Raw genomic sequence first — 16,768 nt, 5'->3', positions numbered from 1 at the left:
ACTTTTAGCTTGCTTTAGAAAAAAGTGCGCGAAATTTTGTTTAAATTTGTTTGTTTGGCGTCAATTTTAATATGGAGCCCACAAAGGAGCATTTTCGTCATATTTTACTTTATTATTTCCGTAAAGGAAAAAACGCGGAGCAGGTTGCTAAAAAGTTACGAGATGTGTATGGTGATAAAGCCTTAAAAAGAAGACAGTTTTCGCAAATTCCGTTCTGGAGATTTTTCACTTAAAGATGAGCCAAGTTCAGGTCGGCCAAATGAAGTTGATGATGACCAAATCAAAGCATTAATCGAATTGGATCGTCATGTAACTGAGCGTGAGATAGGAGAGAAGTTAAATATACCAAAATCAACCGTTCATTATCACATAAAAAGTCTTGAACTGGTGAAAAAGCTTGATATTTGGGTACCACATGTATTGAAAGAAATTCATTTAACAAACCGAATCAACGCTTGCGATATGCACCTTAAACGGAATGAATTCGATCCGTTTTTAAAACGAATCATAACTGGAGATGAAAAATGGATTTGGTTTAGAACAACGTTAGTCGAAAACAATCATGGTCCAAGCATGGTGAACCATCTCAAACCACTTCAAAGGCTGATATCCACCAAAAGAAGGTTATGCTGTCTGTTTGGTGGGATTGGAAGGGTGTGGTATATTTTGAGCTGCTTCCAAGGAACCAAACGATTAATTCGGATGTTTACTGTCAACAATTGGACAAATTGAATACAGCCATCAAGGAGAAGCGACCAGAATTGGTCAATCGTAAAGGTGTCATATTCCACCAGGACAACGCTAGACCGCACACATCTTTGGTCACTCGCCAAAAACTGAGTGAGCTTGGCTGGGAACTTTTTGATGCATCCACCATATAGCCCTGACCTTGCACCATCAGACTACTATTTATTTCGATCTTTGCAGAACTCCTTAAATGGTAAAACTTTCGGCAATGATGAGAATAAAATCGCACTTGGTTCAGTTTTTTGCAGATAAAGGCCAGAAGTTTTATGAGCGTGGAATACTAAATTTGCCAGGAAGATGGCAAAAGATTATCGAACAAAATGCCAATTATATATTTGATTAAAGTTAATTCTAAGTTTTATTAAAAATGCATTTACTTTCTTTTAAAAAATCCGCAATCACCTTTTGGGCAACCCAATATGTAAACCCCTTTCGTCAAAATCCGGTGAAAAATGGATGCCTTATGCCCCATAGCAGCTATGTCGAAATATCTTCCAATTTGGACCAAATACTAATAAGTACAAGTCATTGCTCAATTTTGTATAACAAAATATTGATCTTTTTAGTAGCTACATCTAAAAATACGCCAGTCTGAACTATATACGACACGGATGTCGAAAAGCCTAACATAAGTCACTGTGTTAAATTTCAGTGAAATCGGACTATAAATGCACCTTTTATGTGGCCAAAACATTAAATCGAAATATCGGTCTATATGGCAGCTATATCGAAATCTGAACCTTTTTGGGCCAAGTTTCAGAAAAATGTCGAAGAGCCTTACAAAACTCAGTGTCCCAAATTTCGGCGAAATCGGACATTAAATGTGGCATCTATGGCCCCAAAATCTTAAATCGAGAGATCGGTCTATATGGCAGCTATATCCAAATCTGGGTCGATCTAAGCCAAAATAAACAAGAAGGTCGAAGGGCCCAACACAACTCATTGTCCCAAATTTCGGCGAAGTCGGACAATAAATGCGCCTTTTATGGGCTCAAAACCTTATATCGAGAGATCTGTCTATATGGCAGCTATATTCAAATCTGGACCGATCTGTGCCATATTGCAGGAGTATGTCGAGGGGCTTAACTTAACTCACTGTCCCAAATTTCGTAGACATCGGACAATAAATGCGCCTTTTGTGGGCCCAAAGCCTAAAATCGAGAGATCAGTCTATATGGCAGCTATATCCAAATCTGGATCGATCTGAGCCAAATTGAAGAATGATGTCGAAGGGCCTAACACAACTCACTATCCCAAATTTCGACGATATCGGACAATGAATGCCCCTTTTATGGGCCAAAGACTTTAAATCGAGGAATCGGTCTATGTGGCAGCTATATCCAAATCTGCACCGATCTGGACCAAATTGAAGAATGATGTCAAAGGGCCTAACACAACTCACTGTCCCAAATTTTGGCTAAATCGGAGAATAAATGTGGTTTATATGGGCCTACGACCCTAAATCGGCGGATCGGTATATATGGCAGCTATGTCCAAATCTGGACCGATCTGGGCTAAATTGAAGAAGTATATCGGAGGGCCTAACACAACTCACTGTCCCAAGTTTTGGAAAATCGGACAATAAATGCGCCTTTTATGGGCCCAAGACCTTAAATCGAGAGATCGGTCTATATGGCAGCTATATCCAAATCTAAACCGATTTGGGCCAACTTGAGCAAGGTAGGCGAAGGGCCTAATACAACTCACTGTCCCAAATTTCAGCAAAATCGGATAAAAAATGTGACTTTTATGTGCCTAAGACCCTAAATCGACGGATCGATCTAAATGGAGGCTATATGAAGATATAGTCCGATATAGCCCATCTTCGAACTTAACCTGCTTATGAACAAAAAAAGAATCTGTGCAAAGTTTCAGCTCAATATCTCTATTTTTAAAGACTGTGTCGTGATTTCAACAGACAGACGGACGGACATGGCTAGATCTTCTTAGATTTTTACGCTGATCAAGAATATATTGTATATACTTTATAGAGTCGGAAATGGATATTTCGATGTGTTGCAAACGGAATGACAAAATGAATATATCCCCATCCTTCGGTGGTGGGTATAAAAAGGGAAGACTTCTCTCATTAATATTAATGAGTTTTGGCCGATTCATGTTTTCAACTTAATAATAGTGTATGGTGGACTAACCAAGGTCTACAGCCACATCGATAATATCAAATTTTCTCATTGACTCTCGACTTCATTCTCTCACACCAAACGCTCGAAAGTGTTTTGTATGCGATAGAAAGAAGACTTATTCCCCTGTAGTTGGCAGTACTGTCTTATAGTCATTCTTCTGCTCGTGACATTAAACGAGCTGATGTCTATTGCCCCCTGTCCTAAATAGTACAGCTTGTTTGTAGAGAAGCTAATAATACCGACCCAATATAGTTGTTGGCAGACTCCCGCCATCCATTACAGATTAGAAGAAAATCCTGCCTAGGATGGCCAGAACTATTGAAATCCACATGGTGTAAGACTCTAAACTCGTTTCCTATATGGTTTGTACTGCATGAACCACAGGACACTTACATCTATCTCGCATTCAACACAGGAACCCATGACACCAGTCATCTATTTATGTTCCCAGCGAAACGAGTTAATCTAACTGCCGGTCATTATTGGCAGCTCAATTTGAAACGCAAGATTTCTGGAGTTACATCTAGAATAACCTCAGAAATCAATCGGTCTATATACTTACAGCTATCGTGACTACAACAATCTTGGACGCAGCTATTGAAGTCAACTGCGATACCAAATCATCTAATTCGCTTGGCCCATGCGAATGTTTAATACTTCGGGTGCAGACACGGGGCCCAACAACATCTCAATTTGTCTTTGAACACGGCATTTGAAAATGGGCAGAGCAATTTCGCCACTGAAACTGTCATACGGACAGATTTCCCTTCACTCGCCTGTGGCCAAGCTACTGGAGGCACAAATACTCTCCAACTTTGCTGAAAATTGCATTTGTGGAATGTAGGTGTATGAAGTCCAAGCCCCGTAGAGTGTAACAGTCTCCTCGAACTCTAAGAGCTATCGTTTAAAAAGATACCCGTGTGGGATCTATTCTTCAGACCTATCGACCTGATACCTATAGGTAGGCGAATTATCGGTCCGTCACAAATCTTTCCTTCAAAAACCTATTCATTAGAGAGACCTCAGAGACAAAAATGATCCGAGAGTTTTCAGTCCTACATATCACACCCTATTGGTCTAAGACTTGTAGGTCTTATATATTTGTCAGAGCCCAGTCGCTTAGGGCCCAATCCGTCAGTGATCTATCGGTCAGAGATATTTCAGTCAGCGACCTATCGGTTAGGGACATCTATCGGTTACAGACAAGACCATCGGTCAAACTCATGTAGATAAGAAATCTTTCGGTCTAACATCTATTTTAGAATTAGAACCAATCCATCAGAGTCCTATCGATCAGGGATATTTCGATCAGGGATATTTCGATCAGGTATATTTCGATCTGGGAGCTTTCGATCACGGATCTTTCGATCGCGGATCTTTCGATCACGGATCTTTCGATCAGGGACCTTTCGATCACGGATCTTTCGATCGAGGATCTTTCGATCAGGGATCTTTCGATCAGGGATCTTTCGATCAGGAATCTATCGGTCAGGGACCTATCGGTCAGGGACCTATCGGTCAGGGACCTATCGGTCAGGGAGCTATCGGTCAGGGGCCTATCGGCCTGGGGCCTATCGGTCAGGGACCAATCGGTCAGGGACCTATCGGTCAGGGACCTATCGGTCAGGGACCTATCGGTCAGGGACCTATCGGTCAGGGACCTATCGGTCAGGGACCTATCGGTCAGGGACCTATCGGTCAGGGACCTATCGGTCAGGGACCTATCGGTCAGGGACCTATCGGTCAGGGACCTATCGGTCAGGGACCTATCGGTCAGGGACCTATCGGTCAGGGACCTATCGGTCAGGGACCTATCGGTCAGGGACCTATCGGTCAGGGACCTATCGGTCAGGGACCTATCGGTCAGGGACCTATCGGTCAGGGACCTATCGGTCAGGGACCTATCGGTCAGGGACCTATCGGTCAGGGACATATCGGTCAGGGACCTATCGGTCAGGGACCTATCGGTCAGGGACCTATCGGTCAGGGACCTATCGGTCAGGGACCTATCGGTCAGGGACCTATCGGTCAGGGACCTATCGGTCAGGGACCTATCGGTCAGGGACCTATCGGTCAAGGACCTATCGGTCAGGGACCTATCGGTCAGGGACCTATCGGTCAGGGACCTATCGGTCAGGGACCTATCGGTCAGGGACCTATCGGTTAGGCACCTATCGGTCAGGGACCTATCGGTCAGGAACCTATCAGTCAGGGACCTATCGGTCAGGGACCTATCGGTCAGTGACCTATCGGTCAGGGACCTATCGGTCAGGGACCTATCGGTCAGGGACCTATCGGTCAGGGACCTATCGGTCAGGGACCTATCGGTCAGGGACCTATCGGTCAGGGACCTATCGGTCAGGGACCTATCGGTCAGGGACCTATCGGTCAGGGACCTATCGGCCAGGGACCTATCGGTCAGGGACCTTTCGGTCAGGGACCTATCGGTCAGGGACCTATCGGTCAGGGACCTATCGGTCAAGGACCTATCGGTTAGAGACAAGACTATCTGAGATCTATGGGCCATAACCATGTAGATAAGAAATCTATCGGTCTAACATCTATTTTGACTTCTCACCAGTATTCGAACCCAGGTCTTCGGTGTCATAGTCACATATTGGTCAGATGCCTATCGCTTAGAAATCTATTGGTCAGAGTGCAATCGCTTAGGAACCAATCCATCAGAGACCTATCGGTCAGCGACCTATCGGTTAGAGACAAGACTATCTGAGATCTATGGGCCAAAACCATGTAGATAAGATATCTGTCGGTCTAACATCTATTTTGATGAATTAGTCAAAGACTAACTTATCACCAGGATTCGAACCCAGGTCTTCGGTGTCATAGTCACATATTGGTCGGATACCTATCGGTTAGAAATCTATTGGCCAGAGTCCAATCGCTTAGGATCGGTCAGGGGCCTATCTGTTATGGACCCATCGATCGGCCTCTTTGGTGAAAGCAATTGTCTATATCGCATGCCACATAAAAACAAAGTTAGTTAGAAACACACGCACAAATCCAATAGAGTAAGAGATGTGCGATCGTTTTACTAATAGTTAAGTGGATGTGATTTTCAATTTGATCGACAGACATCGTGTGTTGTTTGCAAATGAAGACCACTCAGATGAGTGCCATATGAAGCCAAAGCAAGCAGAGGAATGAGACATCAAGTTTTGTTGATCGGCATATATATACTCCGTTGTTTTTTTTGCACTTGCTTTTTTTGAGTCCTCGTAAGTAGCTCAACGAATTCAAAGGAGTATTTTATGTTTTGGTCGTTGAGAGTCGTAAGCGTCAACAGCGATTACTAGTATAAGGCGTGAGCATGCCATTTGCTGCATGGCTACCACGTGCACTTATTTTTAAGGTGGCTTGCTGCTGTTCTCTGATTGGTAACAGGCCTATTGGTCAGAAATCTACTGTTTGGAAACCCATTGATCTTAGGCCTATATTCTAGACCTGTTCAAAATTAATTTTTTCGTAGAAACTCGTTTTTTTATGTTTATTTTATAGAAAATTTCCCAAAAATTTATATTCATTAATGTCAAAATTGGGTAAACTTTTTTTTTTTTAAATGTTATTTTCATTTTTACCGAAAGCCCTTTAGCGGCATTAATACTCCCATTCTTCTATAGGCAAAAGATTGTACAATCATGTCATCATCAGACAAAGAAACCTTGTTGACTTCACTGTGGGCTCGCCAATTGATTGAAAAGCAGGAGACATATTAAATCCAGTCATGGTAGAATGGTGTTTTTTGTTTTCTTAATTCATTGTATTCTTAATCTTTGGAATTCTCACAATCTAGAGCGAGAGGTGCAGCGTTACAAAAGAAAACCTATAAAGCAGTTCAACTACTGTCCCATATGATGGGTATCTAGAGACAGTACAATAAAGTAAACCGCTCCCAACTAACAGCTAACATAAAACGCTTCTGATGCAGAAGACAGCAGCTGAATGCTGCCATTGTCGACTATTAACCGCCCAAAGCTTTTCAAGATGTTAACCTCCGACGAACAACTAGAGTAGTTTTGTAGTCTCCTTATGTTAATTACTGGAGGCCACCGTGGCGCAATGGTTAGCATGCTGTCTATGACGCCGTACGCCTGGGTTCAAACCACGGCGTGAACATCAGAAAAATTTTCAGCGGTGCTTATCCTCTTTCTAATGCTGGCTACATTTGCTAAAACTTCTCTATCAAGTTGTGTCGCTATACGGCACGCCGTTCGGACTAGGTGTAAAAAAAGAGGCCCCTTAGGCCCTTTCTTCATGGGAAACTTAGTTAGTTTGTTGGCTGTTATTGGTCTGGGATTGACGCCAATTAGTGGAATGTGTGTCCCTAATGTATTTTAGTGGACTTTTATGAGATAAAGAACACTGTGGCCTACGCCAATTTCATTATTTAGACGTGGAAAATAGTATGGTTTTTAGCAAAAATTTTAAATGTTTTATTTTTTTTTTTAAGGGCGGTACGCAGTTCTAACGAAATTTTCGTTGCAATAAGAACTGCATTGACATAATCCAAGCGAAATTTAGGGTTTGCTTTGTACTACAGGTTGACATTGAAAGCATTGGAGATTTTTTTCGTCTTCATTGAAAGTGATCTAATATTGGGTTGCCCAAAAAGTAATTGCGGATTTTTCATATAGTCGGCGTTGACAAACTTTTTCACAGCTTGTGACTCTGTGATTGCATTCTTTCTTCTGTCAGTTATCAGCTTTTGCTTTCAGCTTGCTTTAGAAAAAAAGTGTAAAAAAAGTATATTCGATTAAAGTTCATTCTAAGTTTTATTAAAAATGCATTAACTTTCTTTTAAAAAATCCGCAATTACTTTTTGGGCAGCCCAATACTTTGTAAATGTTTTGCACCACGTAAAAACTTATCATTCAAAATAGGCCCACAACCATTGTTATGACTTACCTCATCGACTTGTGCCTGGGTTTGTTGTAATCGCTTTTGTGCCGCAATCTGTTGAGGATTGCGTGGTCCTCCGACAATCTCGCCATCTCCTCCCTCACCTGCTGGTGGGGCATCACCGGCTGGTGGAGCATCGCCTGCTGGTGCTGGATCCGCCCTAAACGAAAGCAACAAAGTCCATTAAAACAAAAATCTAAAATTTTAATAAAAAAAAAATTTGCAAAAAGTTGTTCAACTTTTACGATGAGAATGTTAAGAGCTTATCTCGTGATTGTACTTTGATTGTTGATTAGCCTTACTACAAATGTTCAGATATTCAACAAAGCTTATAAGAATTAGTTGTTGATGACTTACTCTTCTTTTTTCTTATCTTTCTTGCCCATTTTTTTTTGTTAAAAATAAACTTTAATAAGGTTGTAGCACCAAAATTTTACTTTTTAACTGTGGCCACACAATCCAATCCAATCCAATTTTATTAAAATAAATAAATAAAACCAAAAATTTTTCATTAGTTACAAATTTGAATGAACTATAGTTGGGTGTTAAAGACATAACCAGAAAACAATTCCACAAACAATTTGTGGGTATTGATCCAGCGACATATAAGCTAAGTCTTCAGGATAAGGTCTGAATGCCAACGAATGACAGATGGTCACAAAATACGGGTTGTGAACGCCTCAAAATGTAGGGACCACTCTAGACTTAGAAAGTTCAAACTCTTTGCTGTCGCACAGTGGGCCAAACGGGGAAAAAATTTGAAGTAAGTCCACAATTTTTACCAGTTGATATGAGCGGTAAAAAATTTTCCAGACATTTGTAGAGGAGGACATAGGCTTTCAGGTTGGTCTATACCTTTAATACAGGGTCAAATACAGGTTGTCAAATTTGACCATTTTCCCATTCTCCAACTTTAAGGGGCTATAACTTATAATCTACTGAACCGATTTGCATGATTTAGGGCTTGACAAGATCTAAAAAATGTACTATGCCATTGTATACCGTTAAGGAGACATAAATAGTTAATTTAAAAATATCAAAAGTTTGGCTTTTTTTAGCCGCCCAGGTGAACAGTTTGGCCCACTGTGAACAGTTTGGGTTAGAGCACAGATCTCAGTCATTGTGTCCGTCATGACAGCTCACTGTTGGGATCAGAAAACATGCTCATAGACTGAGGGTAACGAAGGATGTCGAGGTAGCGGTGACTACATATATTGGGTTGCCCAAAAAGTAATTGCGGATTTTTCATATAGTCGGCGTTGACAAATTTTTTCACAGCTTGTGACTCGGTAATTGCATTCTTTCTTCTGTCAGTTATCAGCTGTTACTTTGAGCTTGCTTTAGAAAAAAAGTGTAAAAACAGTATATTTGATTAAAGTTCATTCTAAGTTTCATTAAAAATGCATTTACTTTCTTTTAAAAAATCCGCAATTACTTTTTGGGCAACTCAATAGAACATTAGTTGTGTGGGTGTCCCACTGGTAAGCAGAAGAAGTTCTTCTTAAGGACTAGTCTGAATTAGCAGATGTAAACATTCGCAAGTTGTTACGCTTTTTAAACAATTTTTAAAGCAATCTGGATATTTCAAAGATAGGAGCTAGAAGGCTTCTTCCTTAAGTATCACTATTGTCGAAAATATCTAAGCGATCCTGATTGCAGATTGCCACTTCAACGGTAGGAGCTATAAGGCATCTTCCTGAAGTATCTTGACGAAAATGTCTAAGCGATCCTGATTGCAGACTGCCACTTAAACCTGGCGTCCATCGTAGCTTAGAAGTTAGCATGTTCGCCTTTGGCGCTGTACGCCTGGTTTCAAAGCACTGTGAGAACATTTGAAAAACTTTCAGCGATGGATGTTGTTGTTGTAGCCACGATTTCGTTTGGAGGTAGAGACCCTCGTCAAGCTTCTGCAGGTAAGTACGCTCGTTCCGGGCCAAAGGAACGTTCTGGCCGCGGCAACGTTATTGGTTATTTTAAGGCACCAATAACTCGCCTTGCCATATCGAGCATCATAGGCACTCAATATTTATGCAAGAGCCGGTGCCGCCCGGCTTCTTACTGGGTCTATCCGCTCAATACCGCGCCTATTGTCCGCGACTGCCATTGCAGCTACTCCGTATGTAGCAGTCCACTATCCCCAACCTGCGGAAAATAAACACCATACAGATCAGACCTCAAAGTCCCAGTCTGTGTGGTGCTCACAGCTATCCCGTGCCGGGCGACACTTGTGAGATATTACCTTATATAATCAGCCGTGTAAACTTCGCTACCAATCAGTGTCGCTCTGCTGCAGCTACTCCGTCGCTCTGTTGCAGCTACTCCGTATGTAGCATTCCACTATCCCCAACCTGCGGAAAATAAACACCATACAGATCCGACCTCAAAATCACAGCCTGTGTGTTGCTCTCAGCTATCCCGTGCCGGGCGACACTTGTGAGATATTACCTTAGATAATCAGCCGTGTAAACTTCGCTACCAATCGGTGTGGCTCTGCTGCAGCTACTCCGTCGCTCTGTTGCAGCTACTCCGTATGTAGCATTCCACTATCCCCAACTGCGGAAAATAAACACCACACAGATCAGACCTCAAAGTCCCAGTCTGTGTGGTGCTCACAGCTATGCCGTGCCAGTGTGGTCACCCCACCTAGTGCTGATGACACTTGTGAGATATTACCTTAGATAATCAGCCGTGTAAACTTCTGTGCTAAGTGGTGTCGCTCTGCTGCAAGCTGTTCAGACTCGGCAATAAAAAGAAGTTCCATTATCATTGAGTTTGCACTTGGATCGGACAGCACTCATCGATATGAGACCAGTATGTTCGCTGTTCTTAAACTAGGTTTCATAGGTTGGAGAAGGACCACAGAAGATCTAGGCACTTGGAAATCTCATATGTTCGGCTAATGGGACAAATGTTCTGTCAAAGCTTTATTTTTGCCGCGATATATGCTAAGGTCCGATCCTTCGGTCAAAAGTTATGCGAGTTGCAAATTGCAAATTTTGCCCATGAACATTCCATTAAGGAACAGGGGGAAAATTCTCACATATCAATGCGTGCAGTCCGATTCAAGTTTAAGCTCAATGATAAGGGTCCTCCTTTTTAGAGCCGAGTCCGAACGGCGTGGCGCAGAGCGACACCTCTTTGGAGAGAAGTTTTACATGGCATAGTACCTAACAAATGTTGCCAGCATTAAGAGGGGAAAACCACCGGTGAAAATTTTTGCTGATGGTCTCGCCAGGATTCGAACCCAGGCGTTCAGCGTTATAGGCGGACATGCTAACCTCTGCGTTACGATGGCCTTCATGAAAGGCCAACGAAAGGCGAGTTACAAATCCAAAAAATTAAAAAAAATCAATTTTTGGAGGTTATATCGTTGAGCCTTAACTATTACGGTACAAATGAAAATTCGCTTTTACCGGTCTACTTATCTCGGATATATCGCAGATATATAGCAAAATAAAGGGACCCTTCTTCTTTGATTAAGGTTATCTTCTTCTTCTTCTTAAATATAAAAATAAATTTGTGTTTATTTGTTCCTTATAGAAACAAAAACGGCTGAAACGATTTTCTTGAAATTTTCACAGATGGTGTATAATGATCCCGTGGTTATAATAGGGTACTACATTTTCTGATATTTGAAGGGGGGGCGGGCCCTCCCCCTTGCCCTAATTTTCAGAAACGCCAGATCTCGGAGATGGGTGGTGCGATTTAAGCGAAACTTTGTGTGCTCTCTTATGGTAACCTAAAAACAAACATTTTGTAACCAAATTTCGGATGGGGTACCTAGGGGGGCCGGCCCACCGCCAAAACCCACCAAATGTATATATAGACCAATCACGACAATATGGGACTCAAATGAAAGGTATTGAAGATTAGAAAACGTATCTGATATTCAATTGTCCGACCAAGTGTTTGGCCGCCCCACCGCAAAACCCACCAAATGTAAATATGGACCAATCACGACAATATGGGACTCATATGAAAGGTATTTAGAATTAGAAAACATATCTGATATTCAATTGTCCGACAAAGTGTTTGGGGTATGGGGTACCTAGGGGGGCCGCCCCACCTCCAAAACCCACCAAATGTATATATATAGACCAATCACGACAATATGGGACTCAAATGAAAGGTATTTGAGATTAGAAAACGTATCTGATATTCAATTGTCCGACCAAGTGTTTGGGGGACCACCCCAAACCCCCAAAACACCCCAAAATCGGACATACTATATACCCACCATGGCAATATGGGACTCAAATGAAAGGCTTTTGGGAGTGAAATACAAATCTGATAACCAGATGTGGGACCAAGTCTTTGAGGGCCGCCAATCCCCGAGAACAACCCCCTATAAAGACAAATTTACGACCAAAGCAATATGGGGCTCAAATGAAAGGTCTTTGGGATTAAAGCAAGAATCTGATATCAATGTTCGGGAAAAGTGTCCATGGGGCCACCCCACCCACATAACACCACCCAAATAGGAAGTATTTGCTGACCATTGCAATATGGGGCTCAAAAAAGAGGTATTTTAGTATACAACATGAATCTAATATATTTTCAATGCTAAGTCACTGAATGGCCACCCCTCCCCCAAAACACCCCCCAAACTGGTCATGTTTGCCGACTATGGAAATATGGGGCTCAAACGAAAGGTATTTGGGAGTAGACTACGAATCTGATGTCAATATTCGAGACAAACTGTCTAGGGGACTTCACACCCCCATAACAGCCCCCAAATAGGACGTATTTGCTCTTCAAGACAGTGGAGCTCGATATTGATAGTTTTTAGGGCCCATACCCGAAACCGGACGTATTTGCTGATTTTTGCAATAAGGGGTTTAAATGAAAGGTAACTTTATATCCAGTTTCTAGGCTACTGGCAATATTGCTGACTATGGAAATATGGGGCTCAAATGCAAGGTATTTGGGAGTAGACTACGAATCTGATGTCAATATTCGAGACAAACTGTCTAGGGGACTTCACACCCCCATAACAGCCCCCAAATAGGACGTATTTGCTCACCAAGACAATTTGAGTCCTCAAGACAGTGGAGCTCGATATTGATATTGGGTTGCCCAAAAAGTAATTGCGGATTTTTCATATAGTCGGCGTTGACAAATTTTTTCACAGCTTGTGACTTTGTAATTGCATTCTTTCTTTTGTCAGTTATCAGCTGTTACTTTTAGCTTGCTTTAGAAAAAAAGTTTAAAAAAAGTTGATTAAAGTTCATTCTAAGCTTTATTAAAAATGCATTTACTTTCTTTTAAAAAATCCGCAATTACTTTTTGGGCAACCCAATAGTTTTTAGGGCCCATACTCCAAACCGGACATATTTGCTGACTTTTGCAATAAGGGGTTTAAATGAAAAGTATTTGAGATTAGAAAACAAATTTGATATTCAATTTCGAGGCTATTGCCAATATGGGGTTGTAATAAATGATATAGAGATATATGAGAAAATCGGAAAAAGGAGGCTCCTTATCATTGAGCTTAAACTGGAATCGGACTGCACTCATTGATATATGAAAAGTTTGCCCCCGGGTACTTAGTGGAATGTTAATGGGCAAAATTTGCAATTTAATATATGCAATCTGATATATTTTCAAGGCTAAGTGTTTGAGAGACCACCCCACTCGCCAAGACACCCCTAAAGCGGCCATATTTTCCAACCATGTCAATATGGAGCTCAAATGAAAGGTATTGGGGATTAGAGCACGAAATTGATACCCACTTTTGGTACTGACCATCGCAATATGGGTCTCAAAAAAATGTATTTGGGAGTAGAATACGAATCTGATATCCAAATGTGGCAGCATGTATTTGGGGCACCGCCCCTTCCCCAAAACACTCCCCCAAGGGTAAAAATTTACCTACCATGCCAATATGAGGCACAAATGAAAGGTATTTGAGATAAGAAATTCGAATTTGATAACCAATTTTGGGCCAAGGGTTTGGGGGGACGCCTATAAACTCTACCTTAAATCAATGGCAATATGGTATTTGAGAGAAGAGCACGATGCTGATGTTTTTTACAAGGGTCAAGTGTCTGGGGAACCACATTACCCCCGAAAAACACCCCTAAATCGAACATCATGAGAATATCGGGCTGAAATAAAGTCTTTTAACATCCAAACTTAAATGACATTAAACCCTCCTAGCGAATTCGTAGTCCAATAAAGATCATATGGGATTCCGAAAAAGACATTTATTGTTATACTGTTAGTCAAGCGATATGCATATACTATTGGGTTGCCCAAAAAGTAATTGCGGATTTTTCATATAGTCGGCGTTGACAAATTTTTTCACAGCTTGTGACTCTGTAATTGCATTCTTTCTTCTGTCAGTTATCAGCTGTTAATTTTAGCTTGCTTTAGAAAAAAAGTGTAAAAAAAGTATATTTGATTAAAGTTCACTCTAAGTTTTATTAAAAATGCATTTACTTTCTTTTAAAAAATCCGCAATTACTTTTTGGGCAACCCAATAGTTTTTAGGGCCCATACCCCAAATCGGACATGATGGGGTTCTAATGACAAAATGGGGTTCTAATAAACGATATAGAGATATATGAGAAAATCGGAAAAAGGAGGCTCCTTATCATTGAGCTTAAACTTGAATCTGACTGCACTCAATTGATATATGAAAAGTTTGCCCCCGGGTACTTAGTGGATTGATATATGCAATCCGATATATTTACAGGGCTAAGTGTTTGGGGGACCACCCCACTCGCCAAGACACCCCTAAAGCGGCCATATTTACCAACCATGTCAATGTGGGGCTCAAATGAAAGAGTATTGGGGAGTAGTTGCATGAAATTGATACCCACATTTGGTACTGACCATCGCAATATGGGTCTCAAATAAAGGTATTTGGGAGTAGAATACGAATCTGATATCCAAATGTGGCAACATGTATTTGGGGCACCGACCCTTCCCCAAAACACCTCCCAAAGGGTAAAAATTTACCTACCATGCCAATATGAGGCACAAATGAAAGGTATTTGAGATAAGAAATTCGAATTTGATAACCAATTTTGGGCCAAGGGTTTGGGGGGACGCCTATAAACTCTACCTTAAAGCAATGGCAATATGGGGTTAAAATAAATGTATTTTGAGAGAAGGGCTCGATGCTGATGTTTTTCACAGGGTCGAGTGTCTGGACCAGTTCAACCCCGAAAGCACTTCTAAACATTATGAGAATATCGGACTGAAATAAAGTCTCGTTAAGATTGGAGTACATCTAACATCCAAACTCCTAGCGAATTCGTAGACCATTATTGTAATACTGGTAGTCAAGCGATATGCATATACTATTGGGTTGCCCAAAAAGTAATTGCGGATTTTTTAAAAGAAAGTAAATGCATTTTTAATAAAACTTAGAATGAACTTTAATCAAATATACTTTTTTTACACTTTTTTTCTAAAGCAAGCTAAAAGTAACAGCTGATAACTGACAGAAGAAAGAATGCAATTACAGAGTCACAAGCTGTGAAAAAAAATTGTCAACGCCGACTATATGAAAAATCCGCAATTACTTTTTGGGCAACCCAATATTTTCGTTGCATGTTATTTCGCAAAAAGATCTTTAAATGTGGAAAATAACTATTCAAAAGATAATTTTATTCCATATAAAGTAAAAGAAGGCGCAGCGGAGCGGGCCCGGTTCAGCTAGTACACCTATAAACTTAAAATTAACTTAAAATGTTCTTTTTAGAGGTTACTTTATATTGGGTTGCCCAAAAAGTAATTGCGGATTTTTTAAAAGAAAGTAAATGGATTTTTAATAAAACTTAGAATGAACTTTAATCAAATATACTTTTTTTACACTTTTTTTTCTAAAGCAAGCCAAAAGAATGCAATTACAGAGTCACAAGCTGTGAAAAAATTTGTCAACGCCGACTATATGAAAAATCCGCAATTACTTTTTGGGCAACCCAATAGTTTTTAGAGCCCACATCAAGCCGATTACTGGCTTATGTGTATGTCCATAGTGACATGGGGCGGATTAATATCTGCACCCTCTTTTCAACCTAACCTAACATATAAATACAAACCTAAAATAGTTTGGTCTGACAGCCCCTATTGGGATTTTGCTCTACTTATACCATCAACCGTATTTACATTTCCCAACCTCCAGATAATTGGGTGTAGGTGAAGTTCTAGCACATAACTATTGTCTCTATTCACATTCCCTTACCTAACATATGCATTTTTGTAATTGAAGTTCACACATAATATTTTGGCGTATACTCAATATTATGTGAAAAATTACTCATACGCACCACTACTACTTCATGCATATCACAGTAAATCCGTTTCCTGTTGTTTTTGTTACAATTCTCACATAGTTGTTACAATTTGGAATGCATATGGAAGAAATTTAAAAGAAATACATCAAATGCATGTCTTTATCAGACATTTTGATGGACCAATGTAATATAGCTGGACCCCATCTTTTTTTAATTAAAATTTAATCAATTATTATCACCATATGTTGTGTTCACACAAGCTGTAGGATTATTTAACAGTCTTATTATATGAACAAAGTTCCATATTTAGCTTTTATGTATTGACATGTACACTGTTCTACTCTTTCTTTCTTATTGGGTGAAGTTATTTTAAAGTATCTTCCACATGTACGCCCTGAAATTAAGAAAATAAAAAAGAAACAAAATATGATGAGCCCATCACAAGTCGCCTTACAGAAAGTTAAAACGACGTAATAATTGCAACACAACGCAAGGCAAAAGTATTCCCCACAAGTTTCATCATAAATTCAAAACTTGTTTGTAACACTCAACGAAATGGCCATTCCATCAGATTTGGCGAAAACGCTTCATTACATTAAATAGATTGCGAAATTGATGCTCTCATATCAGATGCAGACTCCTACACACATACATACATGTGACAAGATTTGAAAGTTTTTGCATGTGTGTGTAAGTGTGTGTGTGTATGATGCC

At 40.5% G+C, this 16,768-nt stretch overlaps 1 protein-coding gene across 8 annotated transcripts in view; it reads right to left on the bottom strand.

The window, feature by feature from the left end:
- The window catches only part of LOC106091448 (neuronal synaptobrevin), a 50,329-nt gene that overhangs the window by 20,004 nt on the left and 13,557 nt on the right, over window positions 1-16,768 (bottom strand). For 4 of the 8 annotated variants that reach the window (XM_013257980.2, XM_013258012.2, XM_059362462.1 and 1 more), the window contains 2 exons: window positions 8,166-8,252; window positions 7,815-7,968 (listed from right to left, as the gene is read on the bottom strand). In XM_013257980.2, the coding sequence (XP_013113434.1) occupies window positions 7,815-7,968; window positions 8,166-8,194 (183 nt within the window). In that variant the 5' untranslated portion in view covers window positions 8,195-8,252. The remainder of the gene's footprint in view (window positions 1-7,814; window positions 7,969-8,165; window positions 8,253-16,768) is intronic. The other 4 variants (XR_001222005.2, XM_013257995.2, XM_013257974.2 and 1 more) reach the window with 1 other exon arrangement.

This window comes from Stomoxys calcitrans, chromosome 1 (genome assembly GCF_963082655.1).
Source record: "Stomoxys calcitrans chromosome 1, idStoCalc2.1, whole genome shotgun sequence".
NCBI lineage: Eukaryota > Metazoa > Arthropoda > Insecta > Diptera > Muscidae > Stomoxys > Stomoxys calcitrans.
This window is presented reverse-complemented; position numbering and strand designations above follow the sequence as displayed.